This window comes from Bufo gargarizans, chromosome 10 (genome assembly GCF_014858855.1).
Source record: "Bufo gargarizans isolate SCDJY-AF-19 chromosome 10, ASM1485885v1, whole genome shotgun sequence".
Classification (NCBI taxonomy): Eukaryota; Metazoa; Chordata; class Amphibia; order Anura; family Bufonidae; genus Bufo; species Bufo gargarizans.
In genome coordinates, this window is record NC_058089.1 from 87,241,117 (window position 1) to 87,266,427 (window position 25,311).

At 44.3% G+C, this 25,311-nt stretch overlaps 1 protein-coding gene across 3 annotated transcripts; it reads right to left on the reverse strand.

Moving 5' to 3' along the window:
• Positions 1-1,425: 1,425 nt before the first annotated feature.
• FBXL8 (F-box and leucine rich repeat protein 8) lies at positions 1,426-17,367 on the reverse strand. 3 transcript variants are annotated; one of them, XM_044270355.1, is made up of 3 exons: positions 17,200-17,367; positions 14,127-14,304; positions 1,426-2,821 (listed from the first exon to the last, which is right to left on the reverse strand). In XM_044270355.1, the coding sequence occupies exons 2-3, from the start codon at positions 14,276-14,278 to the stop codon at positions 1,822-1,824; spliced, it is 1,152 nt and encodes a 383-aa protein (XP_044126290.1). In that variant the 5' UTR covers positions 14,279-14,304; positions 17,200-17,367; the 3' UTR covers positions 1,426-1,821. The 3 variants fall into 3 exon arrangements, with proteins under 3 accessions (XP_044126290.1, XP_044126289.1, XP_044126287.1); XM_044270354.1 differs by lacking the exon at positions 17,200-17,367 and adding an exon at positions 17,065-17,193; XM_044270352.1 differs by lacking the exon at positions 17,200-17,367 and adding an exon at positions 16,662-16,793.
• Between the last annotated feature and the right edge of the window lie 7,944 nt (positions 17,368-25,311).

A 25,311-nucleotide genomic window follows, 5' to 3' on the forward strand; every position in this document is an offset into this window, starting at 1 on the left:
CATTTTTTGTCTTGTATTAGTGGGAAAAAAGGGCTTATTAGCCGTTGTGTGGTGAAGTGCGAAAATTACAGCCCTTCTTGTCGTGTATTAGTGGCAAAAGAAAAATATATTTACCGTTCGGCGGTGCAGTTATATGTTCTAAAGCCCTTTTTTGCGTGTATTAGTGGCACCAAAAAAGTATTTGCTGTTGTGTGGTGAAGTGAGAAAATTGCAGACTTTTTGGGGGTGTTTTAATTTCCTTTTTATTTATTTATTAGATTTTTTGGGCATTAGCAATACTGATGAATTACTGACCAAATGCTGACCGACTTCCTTCAAGGGCGCATTCACACAACCACGCCATGTTTTGCGGTCTGCAAATTGGAGATCCGCAAAACACAAATGTCGCCCTTGTGCGTTCCACAATTTAAGGAACGGAATGAGCAGCCTATTATAGAAATGCCTATTCTTGTCCGTGATTGCGGACAAGAATAGAACATGCTCTATATTATTTGCGGGGCCGCGGAACGGAACAACGGATGCAGACAACTCAGGGTGTGCTGTCCGCATCTTTTGCAGCCCTATTGAAATGAATGGGTCCGCACCTATTCCGCAACGGAAGGCGGACTCATTTGTCGCAGGATAGATCATCAGCTTCTGATCGGCGGGGATCCGACACCCGGGACCCCCGCCGATCAGCTGTTTGAGAAGGCAGCGGCGCTCCAGTAGCGCCGCGGCCTTCTCACTGTTTACCGCCGGCCCACTGACATCACGACTTGTATCAACTTGCGTGGGCGGGGCTAATCGCCATTCAAGTGAACCGAGCTTAGCCCCGCCCACGCTAGTTGATACTAGTCGTGACGTCAGTGGGCCGGTGGGAAACAGCGAGAAGGCCGCGGTGCTACTGGAGCGCCGCTGCCTTCTCAAACAGCTAATCGGCGGGGGGTCCCAGGTGTCGGACCCCCGCCGATCAAGAGCTGATGATCTATCCAGAGGATAGATCATCAGTTAAAACAAAGTGCAGAACCCCTTTAAGCAATAATGCCAGCAGAGTGCATCCTATAGACTATTCTAAATAAATATCCCAGCAGTGGCGGTGAGGTGTAGCGGTATAATCTGTGGTAGTCTATGGCAGAGTTTTGGTGGAGTCCTCTTTGCTTGTATACTGTTTCAGTTGTGATTGCACTACCATTAAACAACATTATAGTCTGTTCCCACTGAAATTTCTCACTGATGATTTACAGTTGCATACATTGGGCCTCCTTTATCGAAACGTTATCGAAACTGGGAGAGAAATTTATCAAAACTGGTGCTAAGTAGAACTGGCTTAGTTGCCCATAGTTACTAATCAGATTCCTGCTTTCATTTTCCAAAGGAGCTCTGAGAAATGAAAGGTGGAATCTGATTGGTTGCTATGGACAACTAAGCCAGTTTTCCTTTGCACCCCTTTTGATAAATCTCCCCCTAGGTTTTGTCTACATTAGTTTTGATAAATGAGACCCATTGTGTGACTTACTGGGGGGAGGGGGGATTTATCAATAATAGTGCAAATGAAAAATAACCCATTGTCCCATGTAAACACTCACAGGTATCAGCTGACAAATGAGCAAACTCATTTGTTGTTGATCGCATCTTTTATGCCGGCATAAAAGTCACCAGTAGTAAGCAGCACATCGCCTTATGTGAACAGGGATGTGGTGTCGACAATAATGAAACTGTACTAATGAGTAATGGCATAATAATCATTCAGTGAGATACAGGACCATGTAAATACTTTTGCTATATCATCGATTGGCGCGTGTTATCAGCAAGAAAATTTGGTAGTGTATACGGTCTCTTACACTAGTCCTTTGGTGTTTTTGATGCCGGCTGGTGATAGGTTGCCTTCCAAGGATGTTTTTCTTTATCAACTTTAAGGGTGTACTTCTTCAGACGTGGACAGTTCTTCACAAAAGCTTCAAGAACGTTTGGGCCTACCACGCAGTAGCAATGAATTTCCTCGAGTTTAGTACATTTACTGGCTAAATGAGTAAGACTTGCGTTGAGAGCACTTGAGGATGTTGTCTGTAGGACAAGTTTCCTGAGAGATTGGGTATAGTGAGTACTTACAAAACTCAGGTCATTTGTCATTTCATTGTAAGTGTTGAGTTGTAATGTGGCCACCGGGATGTTCGGCTTCAAGAGCCGTCGAATTTTCCAAGCTGGGATTGTGTGGTCCAACTCTAGATCCACAGAGAGAGATGGGTGGCGTTGACAGAGGGCTCCCCAAACCTCATCAGAAATAGCAAGGGTGTACTTGTCTAGACGTTCACACAAAATATCCATTTGACGAAAGGGTGGTCTTTCTGGCTTCATCAGTTCTCTAAATACATCTTCGGAAAGACTAGAACAGAAGGCACCTAGAATGGTCAGTTTAGGACATACTCGTAGCACTTCTATTAGAGTGTCAGGAGTCACTTTGCAAACTAATGTTTTATTGTTGATATACAAACTACGGAGGTTTGGACTCCCGGTCGCAATGAGTCTTGTAAAGCCATCACTAAGAGTAAAGGGCAGTTTCCTTAAGTCAACGTGGTGGAGGTCTATTTGACTTTCTTTCCGACACAGCTCCATTATGCTGTCCAAAATCTCAAGTCCAGAGTAGAAAAGTGGGTTCTCCCCACAACAGGCGATATTCACACTCTCCAGCTTTCTGCTTTCTTTGGCCAAACAGATGAGAAATTGTGTCACATTTTTCCGGGTGGTTTCTTTTGATTGGTCGAACAGAATCTTTAAGTGTCTTATCTGACCGATAAAATTCTGTAGACCATCTATGGATAGAAGTTCTTCCTCCGACACCCAGCTTAAACAGAATAGAAACATAAGCAGTTAGGAAGTATTCATTGTAAAGATTGTAAAAACACACTGGAGGAGATCTATAAATGTCACTGCATCTGGAAAGTGTCTAGATTTGTGCAAAAGTTAGTGGTGCATGCCTGCTGCACCAAATATACGAGGTACATTTGCAAGAATGATATGGATTTTTGCACAAATTGGTCATAAAATGTGATCTGATCTTCATCTAAGTCATAACAATAGACATTCACAGTCTGCTTAAACTAATAACACACAAAGAATTAAACAGCTGATCGTACATGGACACCACAGTCTACGCGTTTCGGACAAAATAAATCTTAGTCCTTATTCATGACAGAGCAAAGTGTAAAAGAAAACCTTTTCTTTTTAAAGCAAAAAGACCCAACCCCCATGCAGATTACCTATTCCCGACAACTAAGTGAAGGGAGGAGGAAAAAACCAGCCAGGGAGGCACCCAGTTTGTGCATACATATATGAAAACATGTTTTCTTTTACACTTTGCTCTGTCATGAATAAGGACTAAGATTTATTTTGCTATTTGTATTGTAAAACCAAATCATGTTTTTTTTATTTAAACCATTAGGTGCGCAGCTCCACAAACTAAACATCCGAAATGCTTCTCTACTCAGAAGCTTGGATTTGTGGTCACCACCCCTGATGGGACGTGATACTCTTTCGATTCCCTGGACAGAAAAAGCCGCAGTGCTTTCTTTATGAACTATCGCAAAATGCGAACTTGCGGCAGATATATTTATTGTCCTAAAATAGGGAATGTCAGATAAATGTTTGCGTATCCTTGCTTTAATCTGTTTTGTTGTACATCCCACTTATTGTAATCGACATTCCTTGCATGTTATAACATAAACCGCAAATTCTGTATTGCAGTTAATAACCTGTTTTATTTTGTGTGATTTACCATTGGCTGAAATAACGCTCTTACTGGTCTCCATGTATCTACAGCAAATGCTCCTATTGCTGCCACATCTGTAGTTACCATTATAGGACAGCCAAGTCTGCTGTGGTTTTGTGTGTTCAGAGAATAGGCTAGGCTGATTTTCTGCCCCAATGTGGGTGCTCTGCGTGCCACGCACCTAACTCCAGAGGACACTATACCATCCCATCCCTGATCACTATTAAGTACAGGGAAATGTCCTCTAATAATTTTGCAGACCTCAAAATATTCTTCACTATAACTTGTGACAAAGGTGATTGGTTTATCCTGTTTACCAGCTGCTTCGAAAGCCTTTCTTATTTTTCTTACTTTTTTTGTTTTTTTGGTTGATATGAGCTGTCAGCTGGGTACAAGATTGAATACAAGATTCTGTCTGTCAAGAGACAGTACTGTTTTAGTAGCCCTCTTTATGTCATTAATATTATAATGTCTGGCCTGTAGTCTCATTTCTATTTTTTGTGCCTCCCTCATAAATCCAGAATCATCCGAGCAATTGCGTCTCGCCCTAATCATCTCCACCCTAGGCACATTTTTTACCACATGGGGAGGATGACAAGACGTTGCCAAAAGAGTTGTATTCCCCGCAGTGTCCTTCCTAAAGGTTGCAGTGGAAACAACCTGTAGGTGAGAATCACCCCGGAGGCAAAGATCTAGAAAGGAAATAGACTGTGTATTATATGACGGACTAAACTTGAGAGGGTCTACTCCCTGATTGAGGAAATCTCCAAAAAGTGGTATGTCTGCCACAACGCCCCTCCACACCAGCAACATATCGTCGATATAACGGCCATACCACTTAATGGAGGTAAAAAAAGGATTAATATCTGAAAACAAAAAATGTTTCTCCCACCACGCCATAAATATATTGGCAACCGATGGTGAGAATTATGCGCCCATGGAAACTCCAGAAAACTGAAGAAAAAACTATTCATTAAACATAAAAAAATGGTGTTTTAAAAGAAAATCCAGGGCCATGCAGAGAAAATCCTGTAGCTGCAATGTGTAGTTGCTGTATGGTATCAGAAACCAGCGCAGAGATTCAACAGCCAAATGGTGAGGAATGTTGGTGTACAGGGAGACAACATCTGCCGTTAACCAGACATAACCCTTCTCCCATATAAATTTATCAAAGGACTGCAATACAAAACGTGTGTCCTTTAAAAAAACAGGTATGTGGGGTACTAAGGGCTGAAGGAGGGAATCCACCCAGGGCCGGCTCTATCATAAGGCAGCCCAAGCGGCTGCTTGAGGGCGCAGAGAATGGGGGGTGGCAAACAATAAACTTGCTAACTTACATTTACCCCGCTGAGCCTGTGTGCCGAGCAGCCCGGCCGCCGCCCGCCCTCACTGTCTCAGTCACGCAGGTGACAGGCTGAGGTAGCAGCTGCAGCAACACACAGTCTGAGCTACAAGACCCTGGTGCATTTAAATCTCATTTAGCATGTCATTCATAAAAGTTTCTCCTGGGATTCAAACTTGCGACCTTTCACATCAGAGGCAAGGCACTTACCCACACAGGAATGAGAGCTGTATCGCCAGTTACTTAAAAAAAAAAATATAAGACTTGTACTGTAGGTAACTTTGATACCTAGTGTACATACACATGACAGCTGCCCCAGCACACTGTGTATGGATGTAGCAGAGCTGGGTGTGTTGGGGCAACTGTCATGTGTATGGTTGTACACTAGGTATCAAAGTTACCTACAGTAGAAGTCTATATATATATATATATATATATATATATATATATATATATATATATAGACTTCTACTGTAGGTAACTTTGATACCTACTTTACTGCCACGGGGAGGGGGGCTATTGGCGCCATGATACTGGCACATGGAGGGGGGAGGAGAGAGGCAGTTGATACTGGCACATTAGGGGGCAGGGGGAGAGGATGGCACTATGATATTGGCACATGGGGGGGCAAGAAATGGACATGAATCATGAGGGGCAGAAATGTGAAATGATGGGGGGGAAAGAAATGGACATGAATCATGAGGGGCAGAAATGTGAAATGATGGGGGGGGGGCAAGAAATGGACATGAATCATGGGGGCAGAAATGTGAAATGATGGGGGGGGGGGCACCAAAATGTAGATTTGCTTGTGTTGACAAAAATCCTTGCACCGGCCCTGAGTCCACCCACTCCGACAGCCGTTCGGAGTACGAGCCAATGCCGACCACAATAGGCCTCATGGGGGGTGGAAACCCTCCTTTATGCATCTTAGGTAATGCATGGAATATGGAAATGATCGGTTGTTCAACAAAAATATAATCTATGGTTTTCTGATCAAAAATACCCAACAAAAAGCCTTCCCGCAGAATTCCCTTCAAAAGAGACTGAAAAAGGGGCAGTAGGTTGTTTTTCAGTGTAATATATGTAGTTGTATCTTGTAACATTTTTGACACTTCTGTTTTATAAACATCACTGTCTAACAAAACCACTGCTCCCCCCTAAGGCTTCGTTCACATCCGCTTAGGAGCAGGAGAACGGAAAAGGCACATAACTGACGCCAAACTGAGTCAAACGGAGCCCTTAGGACCCCATAGACTATAATGGGGTCCGTTATGTTTCCGCTCAGAAGATGATTTTTAAGCGGAGACAAAGGTCCTGCATGCACAACTTTTGTCTCCGCTTAAAAATCATCTTCTGAACGGAAACATAACGGACCCCATTATAGTCTATGGGGTCCTAAGGGCTCCGTTTGACTCAGTTTGGCGTCAGTTATGTGCCTTTTTCGTCCTTTCCGTTCTCCTGCTCCTGAGCGGAGCAGGAGAACGGAACGGCTGAACGGTGATGTGAACGAAGCCTTAGCCTCTTTGATCACTAAATTGTGATCCTTCATTAACTCTCGTAATGCAACAGATTCCTCTTTACTAAGATTGTTCCTCCTCCTAGGAAAAGCATGCATGTTGTTACCCATGATATTATCATGACATCTGTCAAGAGCAGGTGATCTTGATTGAACGGGATAATACTCCCTGTTAGAAGTTCTAAAGAACTCTGAAGTATTTAATGTATAAGATGCCTGCTCCTGACACATTTCCTGCAGTTTGGCAACCTGCGCCAATTCTGTAAAATCAAAAGACGCAGCAAGAGACAAATCATGTATATCAGGGGTGGCCAACCTTACAGACACAAAGAGCCAAAAAACAACAACATATGACTACCAGGAGTCACAAGCTATACATTTACACAATAGTCACCGTATTTTTCGCCCTAAAAGATGCACCTAGGTGTTAACAAGAAAAATAAGAGAATTTTTTTTTTAATCTGATCTGAGGTCTGATAAAAATATTGTCTTCTTATTTTTCATTAGCAGAGAAAAAAATAAAAAATATATATTTCAGCAGACCTCAGATCAGACTCCTAAATCAGATCCCTAATCCTCATCTGACCTAAAATAAAATTCCCAAACCTCATGAGACCTCCAAATCAGACCCCCAAAATAAGACCCCCAATGCTCGGATCAGACAACACAAATCAGACTCCACTTTCAGACCCTCATTGCTCAGATCTCCCCCCAAATGCTCAGATCTCCCCCTTCTCAGATCTGACCCCCCATGCTCAGACCTGACCAACCCATGCTCAAACAAGACCCCCATGCTCATATCTTCCCCCCCTATGCTCAGATCTGCCTTCCATGCTCAGATCTGAACCCCGATGCTCAGATCTTCCCCCCATGCTCAGATCTAACCCTCATGCTCAAATGAGACCCCCATTGCTCAGATCAGAATCCCCCTATGCTCAGATCACAACCTTCCATGCTTAGCTCAGACCCCCATGCTCAGTTCTATAATAAATAAAAAAAATCTCTTCCCTCTCCTGATCAGGCACTGGGCATCTGCTACTCTGCAGGTCTGACACTCTCTCCACTGTGACCTGATGAGCACAACGTCAGGTCATAGTGCGTGTCTCCACGTACTACATTCTCACACTGTGTCCATCAGGACGTAGTGAAGAGTGAGCTGGAGCTGCAAAGTAGCAACAGTGCCCGATCAGGAGAAGAGATCCGAGCATGGGGTGGATAGTGAGCCGTCTGACTGCTTCCCGGCTCCATAGCTAGAGCCTCATCTGAAGAAGCAAAGAGCCACATGCGGCTCAAGAGCCACAGGTTGGCCACCCCTGATGTATATCAATAGGAATATCTACTGTGTCCGCACTGATGGAATCCCTCCCTGCCATTACATCAATATTATCCTGTACTGAAACATCATCACCAACCCTATTAATCTGGAAATACTTCCTTAATGTTAAATTACAGGCCAGACGATTGACATCTAATATGGTACGATATAGGTCAAAGTGTGATGTGGGAGAAAAAGAAAGTCCCTTCTTGAGGAGAGTTTCCTGCGCAGATGACAAAGGAGCTGTTGAAAGATTCACAATTTGAAGATCCTCTATTGATCCGATATGCGGCGAGATGGATACCGACATCCTCTTGCGGTGTTTCCTCCCCGCCCGTCGTTTTTTGCTGAAGATCTCCTGTTACGTGAGTCCACATTGGTGGATATGTCGCTGTTAGCAGAATGGGAAGGGACGTAAACATTGGGAATTTCTGCAGCTGAGTCCAAAGACTCCGCCTCCGTAGAACTGAAGGAAACCCGGGATGGTCGGTTCCTTCTGTAGCAAGTTTTTCATGCTTTTTAACATGTTTTCATATACAGTACAGACCAGACAGACCAAAAGTTTGGACACACCTTCTCATTCAAAGAGTTTTCTTTATTTTCATGACTATGAAAATTGTAGATTTACACTAAAGGCATCAAAACTATGAATTAACACATGTGGAATTATATACATAACAAAAAAGTGTGAAACAACTGAAAATATGTAATATTCTAGGTTCTTAAAAGTAGCCACCTTTTGCTTTGATTACTGCTTTGCACACTCTTGGCATTCTCTTGATGAGCTTCAAGAGGTAGTCACCTGAAATGGTCTTCCACCAGTCTTGAAGGAGTTCCCAGAGATGCTTAGCACTTGTTGGCCCTTTTGCCTTCACTCTGCGGTCCAGCTCACCCCAAACCATCTCGATTGGGTTCAGGTCCGGTAACTGTGGAGGCCAGGTCATCTGGCGCAGCACCCCATCACTCTCCTTCATGGTCAAATAGCCCTTATTTACATGAGCCAGTTTCTTTGTAGCGCTTGATGGTTTTTGTGACTGCACTTGGGGACATTTTTTCAAAGTTTTCCCAATTTTTCGGACTGACTGACTGACCTTCATTTCTTAAAGTAATGATGGCCACTTGTTTTTCTTTACTTAGAATTTGTATTATGGCAAGAAAAAAGCAGCTAACAGTCTATTCAGTAGGACTATCAGCTGTGTATCCACCTGACTTCTCCACAACGCAACTGATGGTCCCAACCCCATTTATAAGGCAAGAAATCCCACTTATTAAACCTGACAGGGCACACCTGTGAAGTGAAGACCATTTCAGGTGACTATCTCTTGAAGCTCATCAAGAGAATGCCAAGAGTGTGCAAAGCAGTAATCAAAGCAAAAGGTGGCTACTTTGAAGAACCTAGAATATGACATATTTTCAGTTTTTTCACACTTTTTTGTTATGTATATAATTCCACATGTGTTAATTCATAGTTTTGATGCCTTCAGTGTGAATCTACAATTTTCATAGTCATGAAAATAAAGAAAACTCTTTGAATGAGAAGGTGTGTCCAAACTTTTGGTCTGTACTGTATTGTATGCACAAACTGGGTGTCTCCCTGGCAGTTTTTTTCCTCCTCCCTTCACTTAGTTATCGGGAATAGGTAATCTGCTTGGGGGTTGGGTCTTTTTGTTTTATAAAGAAAATGTTTTCTTTTACACTTTGCTCTGTCATGAATAAGGACTAAGATTTATTTTGTCCGAAACGCGTAGACTGAGGTGTCCATGTATGTATGTATTTTACCGCAACAAGAATAAAGAAAACGTTTTTTATGGGAAGCTGGATCCATCCTCTTTTTCCCCACATTGTCAAGCCAGGTCCGGGCTTTTATCCGTGCCTCTCAATACGTATACAGGTGAGTGCTGCAGTTGCTTCTCTTCTCTATCCAACAGTCTAGTCCTATATTGCACCTTGTTTTGGCATGGTCTTGGATTTTGGCACATGTTTTGGACAAAAACTATTCCAGCTCTAAGGCTAGTTTCACACTAGCGGCAGGACGGATCCGACAGGCTGTTCACCATGTCGGATCCGTCTTGCGGCTATTTCGCGGTGCCCACGGACCGCCGCTCCGTCCCCCTTGACTACAATGGGGACGGGGGCGGAGCTCCGGCGCAGCACGGAGAAAGCCGCCGGACTAAAAAGCCTGACATGCAGTAATTTTAGTCCGGCGGCCTTTCTCCGTGCAGCGCCGTGCTGCGCCGGAGCTCCGCCCCTGTTCCCATTATAGTCAATGGGGACGGAGCGGCAGTCCGCGGGCACGGCGAAATAGCCGCAGGACGGATCCGACATGGTGAACAGCCTGTCGGATCCGTCCTGCCGCAAGTGTGAAAGTACCCTAAGCTGGTATAAATAGCAGTGTAACATTCTGATAGTATAAATCCCTATGGCACAATGGGGGATTTCTGGATTGTTAAATGTGTCTAAATCTGTGTTGTAGTATTAGAAGGTGGTGAAGGGAAGAGGCGGCACAATGTGTCGTAAAAAGCTCTATTTATGACACTGTGGGGGAGATTTATCAGACTGGTGTAAAGTAGAACTGGCTTAGTTGCCCATAGCAACCAATCAGATTCCACCTTTCATTTTCCAAAGGAGTTGTGAAAAATTAAAGGTGGATTCTGATTGGTTGCTATGGGCAACTAAGCCAGTTCTACTTTACACCAGTCTGATAAATCTCCTCCATTGTGTCACAAATAGGGCTTTTTATGACACATTGTGCCGCCTCTTCCCTTCACCACCTTCTAATACTACAACACAGATTTAGACACATTTAACAATCCAGATAAATACTGGTCATTAACTCGTCACAAACTATATACATGATATGATACTCAAAATAAACCTAAGGCTACTTTCACACTAGCGCTAATATTTTCCGGTATTGAGATCCGTCATAGGGTCTCAATCAGGGGCGTTGCTAGGTCAAAACATTCGGGGCCTGGACCTCTGATGTTTTGTCCCAGGCCCCGAATGTCCTCCCTACCTGTTAGATATAACTGTATTGCTGTCCTAAGGACAGCAATACAATTGAATCTAATGCACTGCAAGAGCTGAAGGACCTGTGATGACATCACAGGTCATGTGATCAGTTCTAAATGCAGTAGCTGAAAAGGACCTGGGATGATGTCACCATCATGTGACCAGTGCAGGAGAGGAGGGCTCAGCAATGAAGAGAAGCCCTGGGAAGAGGCTGAGGTGAGATCTGCTACATGAGGAGAGGTAAGTGAATATTACTCAGTGTGAGAGGCAGAGCAATGTTGGGAGTTGTAGTTTTTTTTTAAACTGGGACTGTATGTTAGGGCTGAAGGGAGGGAAGTTATTTACATGGGACAGTGAGGTGGAGTGATGTTATTTACAGTGAAGTGGCTGGGGTAGGGTGATGTTATTTACATGGGACTGTATGTTGAGGGGTAATAATATTTACATGAGACTGTGAGATCCAGCCCTGGAAGCTGTATGAGTAATACACACAGTATTACTCATACAGCCAATGCATTCCTATACAGAAGTATTGGAATGCATTGTAAAGGATTAGACCCCCAAAAGTTCAAGTCCCAAAGTGGGACAAAAATTAAAGTTAAAAAAAGTTGAAAAAATAAAGTTTTCCCCCCAAAAAATTTAAAGTTTCAAGTGAAAATAAACAAAAACGTATTTTTCCACAAATAATATTGGTAAAAAAAGAAAGTATACATATTAGGTATCGCCGCGTCCGTATCGACCGGCTCTATAAACATATCACATGACCTAACCCCTCAGATGAACACCATAACAAATAAAAAATAAAAACTGTGCTAAATAAACCATTTTTTTGTCACCTTACATCACAAAAAGTACAACAGCAAGCGATCAAAAAGGCGGTTGCCCACCAAAATAGTACCAATCTAACCGTCACCTCATCCCGCAAAAAATTAGCCCCTACCTGAGACAATCGCCCCCAAAAAATAAAAATATGGCTCAGAATATGGAGACACTAAAACATCATTTTTTTTGTTTTAAAAAAGCTGTTATTGTGTAAAACTTACATAAATAAAAAAAGTATACATATTAGGTAACGCCGTGTCCATATCGACCGGCTCTATAAAAATATAACATGACCTAACCCCTCAGATGAACACCGTAAAAAATAAAAAATAAAAACTTTGCTAAATAAACCATTTTTTGTCACCTTAAATCACAAAAAGTGTAATAGCAAGCGATCATAAAGTCACACGCACCCCAAAATGGTGCCAATAAAACCGTCATCTCATCCCGCAAAATTCATACCCTACCCAAGGTAATCGCCCAAAAACTGAAAAAATTATGGCTCTCAGACTATGGAAACATTAAAACATTATTTTTTTTGCTTCAAAAATGAAATCATTGTGTAAAACTTACATAAATAAAAAAAAGTATACATATTAGGTATCGCCGCGTTCGTATCGACCGGCCCTATAACAATACCACATGATCTAACCTGTCAGATGAATGTTGTAAATAACAAAAAATAAAAAGTGCCAAAACAGCTATTTCTTGTTATCTTGCCTCACAAAAAGTGTAATATAGAGCAACCAAAAATCATATGTACCCTAAACTAGTACCAACAAAACTTCCACCCTATCCCGTAGTTTCTAAAATGGGGTCACTTTTTTGGAGTTTCTACTCTAGAGGTGCACCAGGGGGGCTTCAAATGGGACATGGTGTCGAAAAAAACCAGTCCAGCAAAATCTGCCTTCCAAAAACCGTATGGCATTCCTTTCCTTCTGCGCCCTGCCGTGTGCCCGTACAGTAGTTTACGACCACATATGTGGTGTTTCTGGGCCATATATATTGAGTTTTGTTTGGCTGTTAACCCTTGCTTTGTAAAAGCAAAAAAAATATTAAAATGGAAAATCTGCCAAAAAAGTGAAATTTTGAAATTGTATCTCTATTTTCCATTAATTCTTGTGGAACACCTAAAGGGTTAAAAAAGTTTGCAAAATCAGTTTTGAATACCTTTAGGGGTGTAGTTTCTAGAATGGGGTTATTTTTGGGTGGTTTCTATTATGTAAGCCTCGCAAAGTGACTTCAGACCTGAACTGGTCCCTAAGGGCTGTTTCACACGAGCGGATGCCGTGCGTGACATCCGCTGCGTGAATGACAGCCAAGACCCGATGCGAACTGCAGAAGCACAGAGCATTAACATGACTGATAATGCTCCGTGCCTCTCTGTGATTTCTTTACGACGAAATCACAGTGACAACTTTATCTCACTGTGATTTCGTAGTAAAGAGATCACAGAGAGGCACGGAGCATTATCAATCATGTTAATGCTCCGTGCTTCTGTTGTCTGCATCGGGTCTTGGCTGTCATTCACGCAGCGGATGTCACGCACGGCATCCGCTCGTGTGAAACAGCCCTAAAAATTGGGTTTTTGAAAATTTCTAGATTTGCAATGTAATATGTCTTTGTACTTTATTTGGTTTGTAGAGTGCTGTTGCACTATGTGTTGTTCTAATTGTGTTTTCAGCCATAGTGACGCGCACCTGCACATTGGGATGTGCTGACTAACCCCCTTTTCCTCTTTTACACAACACTAATACGACTGAGTGAATCATGTGGATATAACTGTATATAATGTCATTGTATAATACTGTTGTGGCGGCTCTGACTATAAAATCTGTTAGTCCTCCTAGGTGGCCCCTTCTGAGTTCAGGCCTCAAAGCAGCCGATTCCCGTATAGCTACTCCCCAGGTATGCACTGTTTCCGTATGATGTTGTGTATGATATGGTCAGATAATCACTTACATTCATAAAAAGTACCTACCACTTATCCACCTATTCCACTTACCTTTACCTGCATACTCTTCCTTGATCCTTAGGATCTGCTAACAGCCTTATGTATGGGGTCAGGACCTGCCTCGTTTCCATCTTGCTATGCAAGCGATTATCTCTCCTTGTTCTAGCAGTCGGTGAGGGTCCCATCACTCAGACCCCACCGATCAAAACTTTTGACAAGTCACTATGATACATCTGAAAAGTTCCTTCAGAGTTCAGTGACCCAAAAGTCCCCTCTGCCTCACATGACCAGATCAGTTCTGTTAAAGATGCCCGATAGTTGGGGGGCATTACAGATTTTGCTTTAGAACCCAAGAACTTCAACTTTAATACCTTAAAACTGACTTTTTCAAGCATTTATCGATTTAATTCAAGTGCTAACCTGATCTCTGTGAAGTGCCAGACAGAGTTTGATGCCACTGCATTTGCCCAGGACTGGCACACCTGGGAAACAGCCCGTCGATCCACGAGGGGTAAGTAGTAGAATATTTGTGCAAGAATCTCCTGCGGCATGTAGTCCCATTGTGCTGACATTGTGCCTTGTCCGGTCTCAGGTGAACCTGCGTGTAAAGGAAATGTCGGGTAACGAGTAGTCCTTGTACAGGATGTTACCAAATATGGTCATCTAGGCGAGCACAGATTGCACAAGTTTACAGATCAGGTAAAAGGACAAGTGTAGGAGAAGAGAGATGTAAGGAGTGGCTTCCCATGTCCTCTGCTGTAAGTGCACATTCCTTAGGGTCCATTCACACGTCCGTAGAATGGGTCCGGTTCCATTCCGCAACGTTGCGGAAGAGATGCGGACAGCACACAGTGTGCTGTCCGCATCCGCATTTCCGGAGCTCAGTCCCGATCTTCCGGTCCGCGGCTCCCCAAAAAAATAGGACATGTTCTATTCTTGTCCGCAGTTGCAGACAAGAATAGGCAGTTCAATGGGGGTGCCGGCCAGGTGTATTGCGGATCCGCAATACACCACGGACGTGTGAATGGACCCTAACTGAGGTCCCAGAGAGCAGACATATAACCAATAGGTGCTTTCCTTACGGTATGGAACTTTACACCTAGTAGTCCTAGATACAATTTCAAATCAAGCATTCCTTACAAGGCACAATTCACACGACCGGTCCCTCTCCCATCTCAAGATCCTGTCGCACACAGCAGTAAAGGGAGGTGGGACCCACGCCTACTGTATGTGACATCGATGGCGTATCCTGTGTATACTAAATGCCATGAATTTCCAGATAGGAAAACCCCTCTAAGGGCAAGTTACACATCGCCGATTGTGAGATTGTCGAAATCCACACCGTTTTTTGCATTTCAATCTGGCGGACCACCTTGCAACTGTACAAGCCGCTGACCTCAGGGCTGCAGTTTAGTTAGTCTGCATTGTTAATGGCTCCACGGTATTGCGGGTACCGCGTGACCATTAACAATGTAGACCGACTAAGGGCAGGTTCTCTCTTGTGTTAGGGTATGCCGTTATAGGTTCTGTTCAAAACCGAATATAATGGGATTCGTAAGACGGAATGCAAAACGGAAGCCTCACGACTAGTTTCGAGCGAACTTGTGTTTTAAGTTCGGCGTCTAAAGGTCGGGTTCGGGTTATCGAAGAATCACGTTATGGATTCCGCTACCTCGGACCATAACAGAATTTAGAATCTATAACGCGATTCTTCGATAACCCAAACTTTAGATGCCGAACTTAAAACACAAGTTCGCTCAACACTACTCACGACCAGACAGATCCGTTATTCTTGCCCATAGACCTCGGCTCAAAATGCCTCTTTAAGGCTTCCGTTTTGCATTCCGTCTTAGGAATTCCGTTATATAAACAGTGTGGTCCTAATTAGTTTAATTAGAGCCCGCTGCGGCTGGTACGGTACAGCTGCGTGGTACACAAATGCAGGGCATCCTCGACACAACTGTGCCATCTAGTCGTACACCAAGGCCTCATGCACACAACCGTATTTTTGGTCCACATCTGATCCTCGTTTTATTTTTTTTGCATATCGGAAATGGACCCATTCATTTCAATGGCGCAGAAAAAGACGGGAACAGAACATGGTGTATGTCTGTTCCGCAAAAATGTAGAAAATATCCTATTCTTGTCCATTTTGTGGACACGATAGTGCTGGACTCGCAGAAGGGTAAAATGCAGGACATACACGGCCGGTATCTGTGCTTTGCGAATCCGCAATCTGCTGACCGCAAAAACAAATACGGTTGTGTGCATAAGGCCTTAGGCCTCATGCACATGACAGTATTTTTTCACGGTCCGCAAAATGGGGTTCCGTTGGTCGGTGATCCGTGACCGTTTTTTCGTCCGTGGGTCTTCCTTGATTTTTGGAGGATCCGTGCGGAGCCAAACGGATCCGTCCTGAATTACAATGCAAGTCAATGGGGACGGATCCGTTTGACGTTGACACAATATGGTGCAATTGCAAACGGATCTGTCCCCATTGACTTTCAATGTAAAGTCAGGAGTCCCTTTTATACCATCGGATCGGAGTTTTCTCCAATCCGATGGTATATTTTAACTTGAAGCGTCCCCATCACCATGGGAACGCCTCTATGTTAGAATATACCGTCTGTATGAAAGTAACCTACGGACACGGATGCCAATCTTGTGTGCTTCCGTGTTTTTTCAGGGACCCATTGACTTGAATGGGTCCGTGAACCGTTGTCCGTCAAAAAAATAGGACAGGTCCTATTTTTTTGACGGACAGGATACACGGATCACGCATGCGGCTGCAAAACGGTGCATTTTCCGATTTTTCCACGGACCCATTGAAAGTCAATGGGTCAGTGAAAAAAACCTGAAAACGGCACAAAGGCCACGGATGCACACAACGGTCGTGTGCATGAGGCCTTATACTGTGGATTGTTCTTTGGTAAATGTAAAGCAATTATACTCCACCTGGGTAACGTAGTCTTCGATATGTCGGTAATGTCCCAGAGCTGCAGAAGTGCAGTTTACAACTTGATATAACTGTTCTCTAGTGTTGAGCGAACTTATGTTTTAAGTTCGGCATCTAAAGTTCGGGTTCGGGTTATCGAAGAATCGCGTTATGGATTCCGCTACCACGGACCATAAGTTATGGTCCGTGGTAGCGGAATCCATAACGCGATTCTTCGATAACCTGAACACGAACTTTAGACGCCGAACTTAAAGCATAAGTTCGCTCAACACTACTGTTCTCCCTAGTTTTTTTCTCCAAATATCAAATAATTATGATATTATTAACGAATCATTGGCATCATGTCGAGTACAACATTTGCATAAAGGGTTAATGACGTATCCTGGCACATGCTGTACATACTATTTATTCTTCGTGAGATCACTGAGCCACACAGCAGCAGCAGCGTCAGGTCGTAACCGGACCGGCACGATATTCTATGGGGTCACTACAACCTCCTACATTCTGCAGCCATTGGAACACACCCCGAACACTCACCAGCGTGTGCTACTGACACTTCCTGAAGAAAAGATCTGCACCACTCCCATCATCCAGCATTGGTAGATCACAGTCAGATGTCACAGGCAGCCAATGGTGACACAGCCGAGAGGGAAAAAGAGCAGGAAGCAAGAGGAGCTTTTACTTGTGGGACTTAGGCTACGTGCATACGACCGTATGTGTTTTGCGGTCCGCAAATTGCGGATCTGCAAAAAAAAACTGATGACATTCCGTATGGCATCCGTTTTTTTTTGCGGATCCGTTGTAATAATGCCTATCCTTGTCCGCAAACTAGAAAAAAATAGGACATGCACTTTTTTTTTTTTGCGGGACAAACGGAACGGACATACTGATGCGGACAGCATACATTGAAATGAACGGGTCCGCATCCTATTCGCATAAAAAAACGGAACAGACACGGAAACAAACAACGTTCGTGTGTATGTAGCCTTATACCGAGAAGAATAAGTAAGGGGACGACCACACGCTCAGGTTTCCTGATGCAAGAGTGAATTCAAAAAACGGAAGTTGAATCTGTCCTTTATACTTTTTCACATTTCCTGAGTGACTCCTGATTTTGGCTTCCAAAACTGCATCAGGAAACCCGACCGTGGGACCGCACCCCTTGTTCCGTGCGGAAATTGACCCGCCGTGCAGATTTTGAAATGCAGTGTGTCAATTCTTTGAGCGAATTTCACTAGCCTAAGGGTAGGTTCACATGAATCTTCTCTGAAACCGAATCCCATTGTTTTCAATGAGAGGCCATGCCATAGTTCACGCAGCAGGAGTTTAGCGCGGGTTTTGCAGTGTGCGCCATGAATGCACACATCCAGTTTTGGTGCGGTTACCGCAGAAAGCCGCAGTGAGGACATGCTCGGCGCAGTTTAGATCTATTCAAGAGCGGGACCACACCATTCAAAATGAAAACCCACCACAGAAACGGCAGCGGTTTCTGCCATGGTATACACGGCGGACTTTGACAGTGTGTGAACCTACCCTTAGGCCTAGTTCACACGACCGTATGGCTTTTATTGTTTTTTGCGGTCCGTTTTTCACGGATCCGTTGTTCCGTTTTTGAGTTCCGTTGTGTTTCCGTTCCGTTGTTCCGTTCCGTTTTTCCGTATGCCATGTACAGTTTACAGTAATTATAGGAAAAATTGGGCTGGCCATAACATTTTCAATAGATGGTTCAGAATAAACGGAACGGAAACGGAAGACATACGGATGCATTTCCGTATGTGTTCCGTTTTTTTTTGCGGATCCATTGACTTGAATGGAGCCACGACCCGTGATTTACGGCCAAATATAGGACAAGCTCTATCTTTCAACGGAACGGAAAAACGGAAGGCATACGGAACACATTCCGTTTTTTTTGCGGAACCATTGAAATGAATGGTTCCGTATACGGAACACAAAAAAACGGCCCGTACACCCGCAAAAAAAATGTTCGTGTGAACTAGGCCTTAGGGCAAGTGGACAAGATGCAGATAACGTGCGGATTTTTGTGCAGAAAAAGAGCAGTGTAATACAGTACCACAAATCTCATGTACACTTAGGCCCCTTTCACACGGGCAAGATTTCCGCACGGGTGCAATGCGTGAGATGAACGCATTGCACCCGCACTGAATCCAGACCCATTCATTTCTATGGGGCTGTGCACATGAGCGGTGATTTTCACGAATCACTTGTGCGTTGCGTGAAAATCACAGCATGCTCTATTTTGGTTTTTCACGCAACACAGGCCCCATAGAAGTGAATGGGGCTGCGTGAAAATCGCAAACATCCGCAAGCAAGTGCGGATGCGGTGCGATTTTCACGCACGGTTGCTAGGAGACGATCGGGATGGGGACCCAGTCATTATTATTTTCCCTTAAAACATGGTTATAAGGGAAAATAATAGCATTCTTAATAATGAATGCATAGTAAAATAGGGCTGGAAGGGTTAAAAAAAAAAATTAAAATAATTTAACTCACCTTAATCCACTTGTTTGCGCAGCCTGGCTTCTCTTCTGTCTTCATCTTTGCTGTGCACAGGAAAAGGACCTGTGGTGATGTCACTGCGCTCATCGCATGGTCCGTCACATGACCCATCAACATGGTAAAAAAAAGATCATGTGATGGACCATGTGATGAGCACAGTGACGTCATCAAAGGTCCTATTCCTCAAAGAAGACAGAAGAGAAGCCGGGCTGCGCGAACAAGTGGCTTAAGGTAAGTTAAATTTTTTAAATATTTTTTTTAACCCCTCCAGCCCTATTGTACTTTGCATTCTGTATTAGGAATGATATTACTTACCCTTATAACCATTTTATAAGGGAAAATAATACAATCTACACAACACCTAACCCAAACCCGAACTTCTGTGAAGAAGTCCGGGTTCGGGTCTGGGTACCAAACATGCCAATTTTTCTTCCGCGCGTGCAAAACACATTACAATGTTTTGCACTCGCGTGGAAAAATTGCGTATTTTCCTGCGACGCACCCGCATCTTCTCTGGCCCAAAAACATGACGCCCGTGTGAAAGAGGCCTTAGCTTTTTTTTCTTCTGTGCCGAAATTGACCTGCTGTAGGGATTTAAAAATGTTTTTTTTTTATTATTTAATATTTGTTAGTGCCAATCCTTGCGGTTGGTAACAAACGCCAATCCACACGAAAAAACTTGATAAATTGAGGAGATTTATGTGCTTTTTTGCTGATTTTCTGCACACAAATCTGCACCATGTACAGCCACACTTAGGACTCATGCACACAACTGTATTTTCTTCCCATGTCTGTTCCATTTTTTTTGCAGCCCATATGCGGAACCATTCACTTCAATGGGTCCGCCAAAAAAAAGGAAATGGCTCCGTGTGTATTCCGTTTCCAAATGTCCACAAGTCTGTTCCGCAAAAATGTAGAACATGTCCTATTCTTGTCTGTTTCGCGGACAAGGACAGGCATTGTTACAATGGATCCGGGAAAAAAACGGATGCAACATAACATCACAAAGGATGTTATGCGTATTTTTAGCAGATCTGTGTTTTGCGGACAGTAAAATACATGCAGTCGTGTGCATGAGCCCTTATGGTGTCGATTTGTATGCAGTAAATCCACACCAAAACCGCATTAAAAACGCACTATTTATCAAGGTTTCGGTACGTTTTTTTGTATGGATTTTAGTGATAAATCCACACTATCGCAGTTTTTACTGTGGATTTTCTCTTTATGTTAATAACCCCTCTACAGAAGGTGTGAAATCGCACTAACAATTGACATGCTGCAAAGTACGGCAAGTCATTTCTGCACGTAAAAAATATGCAATGTGTCCATGGGATTTGTATAATCGCACACACTTTGCTGGTACTGTACTACGCAAGATCTGCACCGTCCGCAGTCACCCGGTGCAAATGTTCATGCAGAAAAACCACAGCATAAGGCCTCATGCACACAACAGTCGTTTTTCTCGGCCTCCGTTCTGTTTTTTTTTTGCGGATAGGATAGGGACCCATTCATTTCAATGGGTCAGCAAAAAAATGCTGATAGTTCATCCGTTTGTGTTCCGCGTCCGCTGTCCGTGTTTCCCTTCAGCAAAAAAAATAGTGCATGTCCTACTTTTTTCACATTTGCGGACAAGGATAGGCATTTATTACAAGGGATCTGTGGGAAAAAATGGATCCTCAAAAAAAAAAACTGATGCTGCATCCGTTTTTTGGGTGGACGCAAAAAAAAACAACTGTTGTGTGCATGAGGCCTAATACTGTACCAGCACAGTGACCAGCGTTAGACAAATCTCATTTACTTTGCTTTTTATCTTCAGTGTGGAGATTGACGCGCCGCATTTTTTTTAAATCCACAGCTTGTCAATTGTTTGTGCGATTTTTTTTTTTTGAGGATTTCACACTTTTCCATGCAAAGGTGAGAGCTGCAGAAAATCTATGTGAAATCCGCATCAAAAACTGCAAGTAAGGGCTCATGCACACGAACGTGTACTGGCCCTGCCTGTATAGCGGACCCGCTATTTGCACATACCGTGTGCGCACCGTATCACGGATGTCGGCCCATTCAATTGAATGGGTCCGCAATCTGGAAGATGCGGTGCAGTTTGGAACAGAGGCACTGATCAGAACCCCACGGATTTTCTGTCTGTGCCTCCGCACGCGTGCACTACTTTTTTGCGGTGCAGACCATCGGATGCGGACCCTATTCAAGTGAATGGGTCTGTGTCTACAGACGGCGCACACAGTTGTTGCCCATGCATTGCGGACCGCAATTTTCAGTCCGCAGCACAGGCATGGCCAGCACACGTTCGTGTGCATGAGCCCTAACACATGCGGTTTTTGGTGCAGAAACACAAAAATCAGCGTGAAAAACTGCAGATTTTCTGTTTTGAAACCCGTGTGCCATTACCCTAAGGCCTCTTTCACACGGGCGAGATTTCCGTGCAGGTGCAATGCGTGAGGTGAACACATTGCACCCGCACTGAATCCGGACCCGTTCATTTTTATGGGGCTGTGCACATGAGCTGTGATTTTCACGCATCACTTTTGCGTTACGTGAAAATCACAGCATGCTCTATTTTGTGCGTTTTTCACGCAACGCAGGCCCCATAGAAGTGAATGGGGCTGCGTGAAAATCGCAAGCATCCGCAAGCAAGTGCGGATGTGGTGCGATTTTCACGCACGGTTGCTAGGAGGCGATCGGGATGGGGACCCAATCTTTATTATTTTCCCTTATAACATGGTTATAAGGGAAAATAAGAGCATTCTTAAAACAAAATGCATAGTACAATAGGGCTGGAGGGGTTACATTTTTTTTTTAACTCACCTTAATCCACTTGTTTGCACAGCCGGCATCTCTTCTGTCTTCTTCTTTGAGGAATAGGACCTTTGATGACGTCACTGCGCTTATCACATGGTCCGTCACATGATCCATCACCATGGTAAAAGATCATGTGATAAGCGCAGTGACGTCATCAAAGGTCCTATTCCTCAAAGAAGAAGACAGAAGAGAAGCCGGGCTGCGCGAACAAGTGGATTAAAGGGACACTGACAGGCCCAAAAAGCATATTTAGGGGTATATATGACAGTATAGGTCTTATAAAGGGTATTAGAATCATCTAAGTATCCCCCCTGTCCGCCTCATAAATACAGTAATCTGAAGTTTTATAACCTGCTTTCCTGGCGTTCAATCTGCCCAAGGGGCGGTGCTTCATATCAACTTGCGCCCAGCCAGCCTCGCCACAACTGCCGTTTGAAGCGCCGCCCAGCTCATCAATATTCACTGAGCTGGGCGGCTACTCTGAAGCGCTGTACTAGTGTCCCCGGCCATCTTCAGCGCATGCGCCCGGCACCCTCACTGGCCGGGATCGCATCGCGCCGCTGCTTTATGCGCATGCGGGGCGCTGCTGTGCCCGGCGCATGCGCATAAAGCAGACGCGCAACGCGATCCAGGCCAGTGAGGGTGCCGGGCGCATGCGCATAAAGCAGACGCGCGATGCGATCCCGGCCAGTGAGGGTGCCGGGCACATGCGCTGAAGATGGCCGGGGACACTAGTACAGCGCTTCAGAGTAGCCGCCCAGCTCAGTGAATATTGGTGAGCTGGGCGGCGCTTCAAACGGCAGTTGTGGCGAGGCTGGCTGGGCGCAAGTTGAGATGAAACACCGCCCCTTGGGCAGATTGAACGCCAGGAAAGCAGGTTATAAAACTTCAGATTACTGTATTTATGAGGCGGACAGGGGGGATACTTAGATGATTCTAATACCCTTTATAAGACCTATACTGTCATATATACCCCTAAATATGCTTTTTGGGCCTGTCAGTGTCCCTTTAAGGTGAGTTAAAAATGTTTTTGGTTTTTTTTAACCCCTCCAGCCCTATTGTACTATGCATTCTGTATTTAGAATGCTATTATTTTCCCTTATAAGGGGAAATAATACAATCTACACAACCTTGAACCCAAACCTAAACTTCAGGGAAGAAGTTCAGGTCTGGGTACCAGAGTCAGTTTTTTATCACGTGCGTGCAAAACACATTGCACCCGCGTGATAAAAACTGAACAACGGAACGCAAATCGCTGTCAAAACTGACTGCAATTGGGTACCTACTCGCGTGGGTTGCCACAACGCATCCGGTCCTTAATCTGGACACGCTCGTGTGCCATTACCCGAAGGCCTCTTTCAGATGAGCGTGTCCTGCTCCATGTGTGAGCTTGTTTCGCAGAAGTGCACAGCTTTCTAATGATTTATAATGCCTGTGCGTCTCTGCATGACCTTACTGCTACAGAATTATACTGACAGCATCATGTCAGTGTATTTCAGAACTCCGATAACACAGCGTTACAGACCATTATAATGCTGTGTGATCCTGTCAGAGGAGCGGAGGTCAGAATAGGACCTCTCACTGACACATGCTGCCAGCTCTGTGTGTCTGGCTTTAGACTCAACTTTGACATATTTTACTATTGTTTATCTTGAGTCAGAAGTATCTGGACACCTTCCTCCTTCAGGAATGAATCGTTAACCTGCCATTGACCTTCCTTTTGGCCGTATTCCATCTGCAATATCTACTGTACATCACGAATATTCACCGACCCAGAGCAAACATTACTTTCTGACATTAGAGATCCTGTTAACCTTACAGGGTCCATCTTGCCTTGGAATAAAAATTAAAATAAAGTAATTTGTTTCTCATGGGCCTGAATTGCAGTACTGAACACTGCCTATAGACAGGAGTGGCGCTGTTTCTGACTCCTTTTTCCTAGTCTCAGATATCCCCCTTTAACACGCCTTGGCTCAATGTGCAACCTCTGGGGGTTTGGTGACTGGGATCCCCACGTTCTTCAGAAACGGAATCTTTTCCACGGTGATCCTCTCATCGATGCACTGGAATTGTAGCGCACCTCTTGTCAAGTGACTAATGGGGCTCTCTCCCAAAAGCCACCGCGGTTTCTGACCTTGAGTGCCAGGGACTTGCCAGCAGCAGCTGTCTGGACACCGCCCCAATAAGGGACGGCATTTTTTTTCAGCGGACGCAGCTTTAAGCCGTGAGAATGGCAGAGCTGGCTCCCCTTGCAAACAGTGGCAGGTGGAATTTGGGCAATGGAATCTGTACTAAAATTCCACCATGTGAATGGAACCTATATGATCTGATCGAAACATTCTGGAACAGGCATGCTCAACCTGCGGCCCTACAACTCCCAACATGCCTGGATAGCCTACAACTATTAGGGAATGCTGGGAGTTGTAGTTTTGCAACAGCTGGAGGGCCGCAGGTTGAGCTTCCCTGTTCTGGATGATAAGATGGTCATAGAAAAGGACAACTTAAAGGGGTATTCCGCTTGTTAGAAGTTATCCCCTATCCTGTGGCTATTAGATAAGTAGCGGTCCTAGTGGTTCCACCAATGAGGAGAACCGGGGCCCCATACCCCCTAAAATGAGCGTAGTGGCCAGTCAGGCAGGCACCCTACTGCTCCATTTATTTCTATGGGAATTCAGGAGATAGTGGGGTAGTCTCTGGAACTCCCATAGAAATGAATGGAGTGGCCGCACATGTGCAACCTGCCATTCCGCTCATTTCAGAGGGGGTTCAGGGGGTGCGAGGCCCCGGTTCTCGTGAGGGGTCGTACCACTGTGGATAGAGGATAACTTCGAACTACGAGAATACCGCAGGGACAGGGAGAAGTGCACACAGCCCAGACACTTATCAGCTGCTGGGGAGGACCTGGCTTTAATCATTTACTTAGTCCCTGGCTGTCTGTAATCTGACCCAGCACGCAGCCTGCTTCTGCGTCCTCCGTCCTTCAACACATAGACGGACCTGCCTAGCAACCTGATTTTAAGCACAGGTAAAAGCAGGCAGTACAGGGAACAAAACTGTGGAATTAAGGGGTAATCGAATACACAGTGAAAAGTTGAAATAGGGCCACAAGGAGATATTAAACACCACAATCCAATACTCGCCAAAAAATTAAAAATACAACTGCTATCCTTTAAGGCATAGAAAATGTTCTAAATCTACGGCAGCAAGGAAGCTGGTGCAGATTTAGACTGGCGTGGATATGGTTAAGTTACGTAGAGGCCGGCGCCTCTACATAACTTCAGCAGATCCACCACCAGCTTAATAAATGACCCCGTA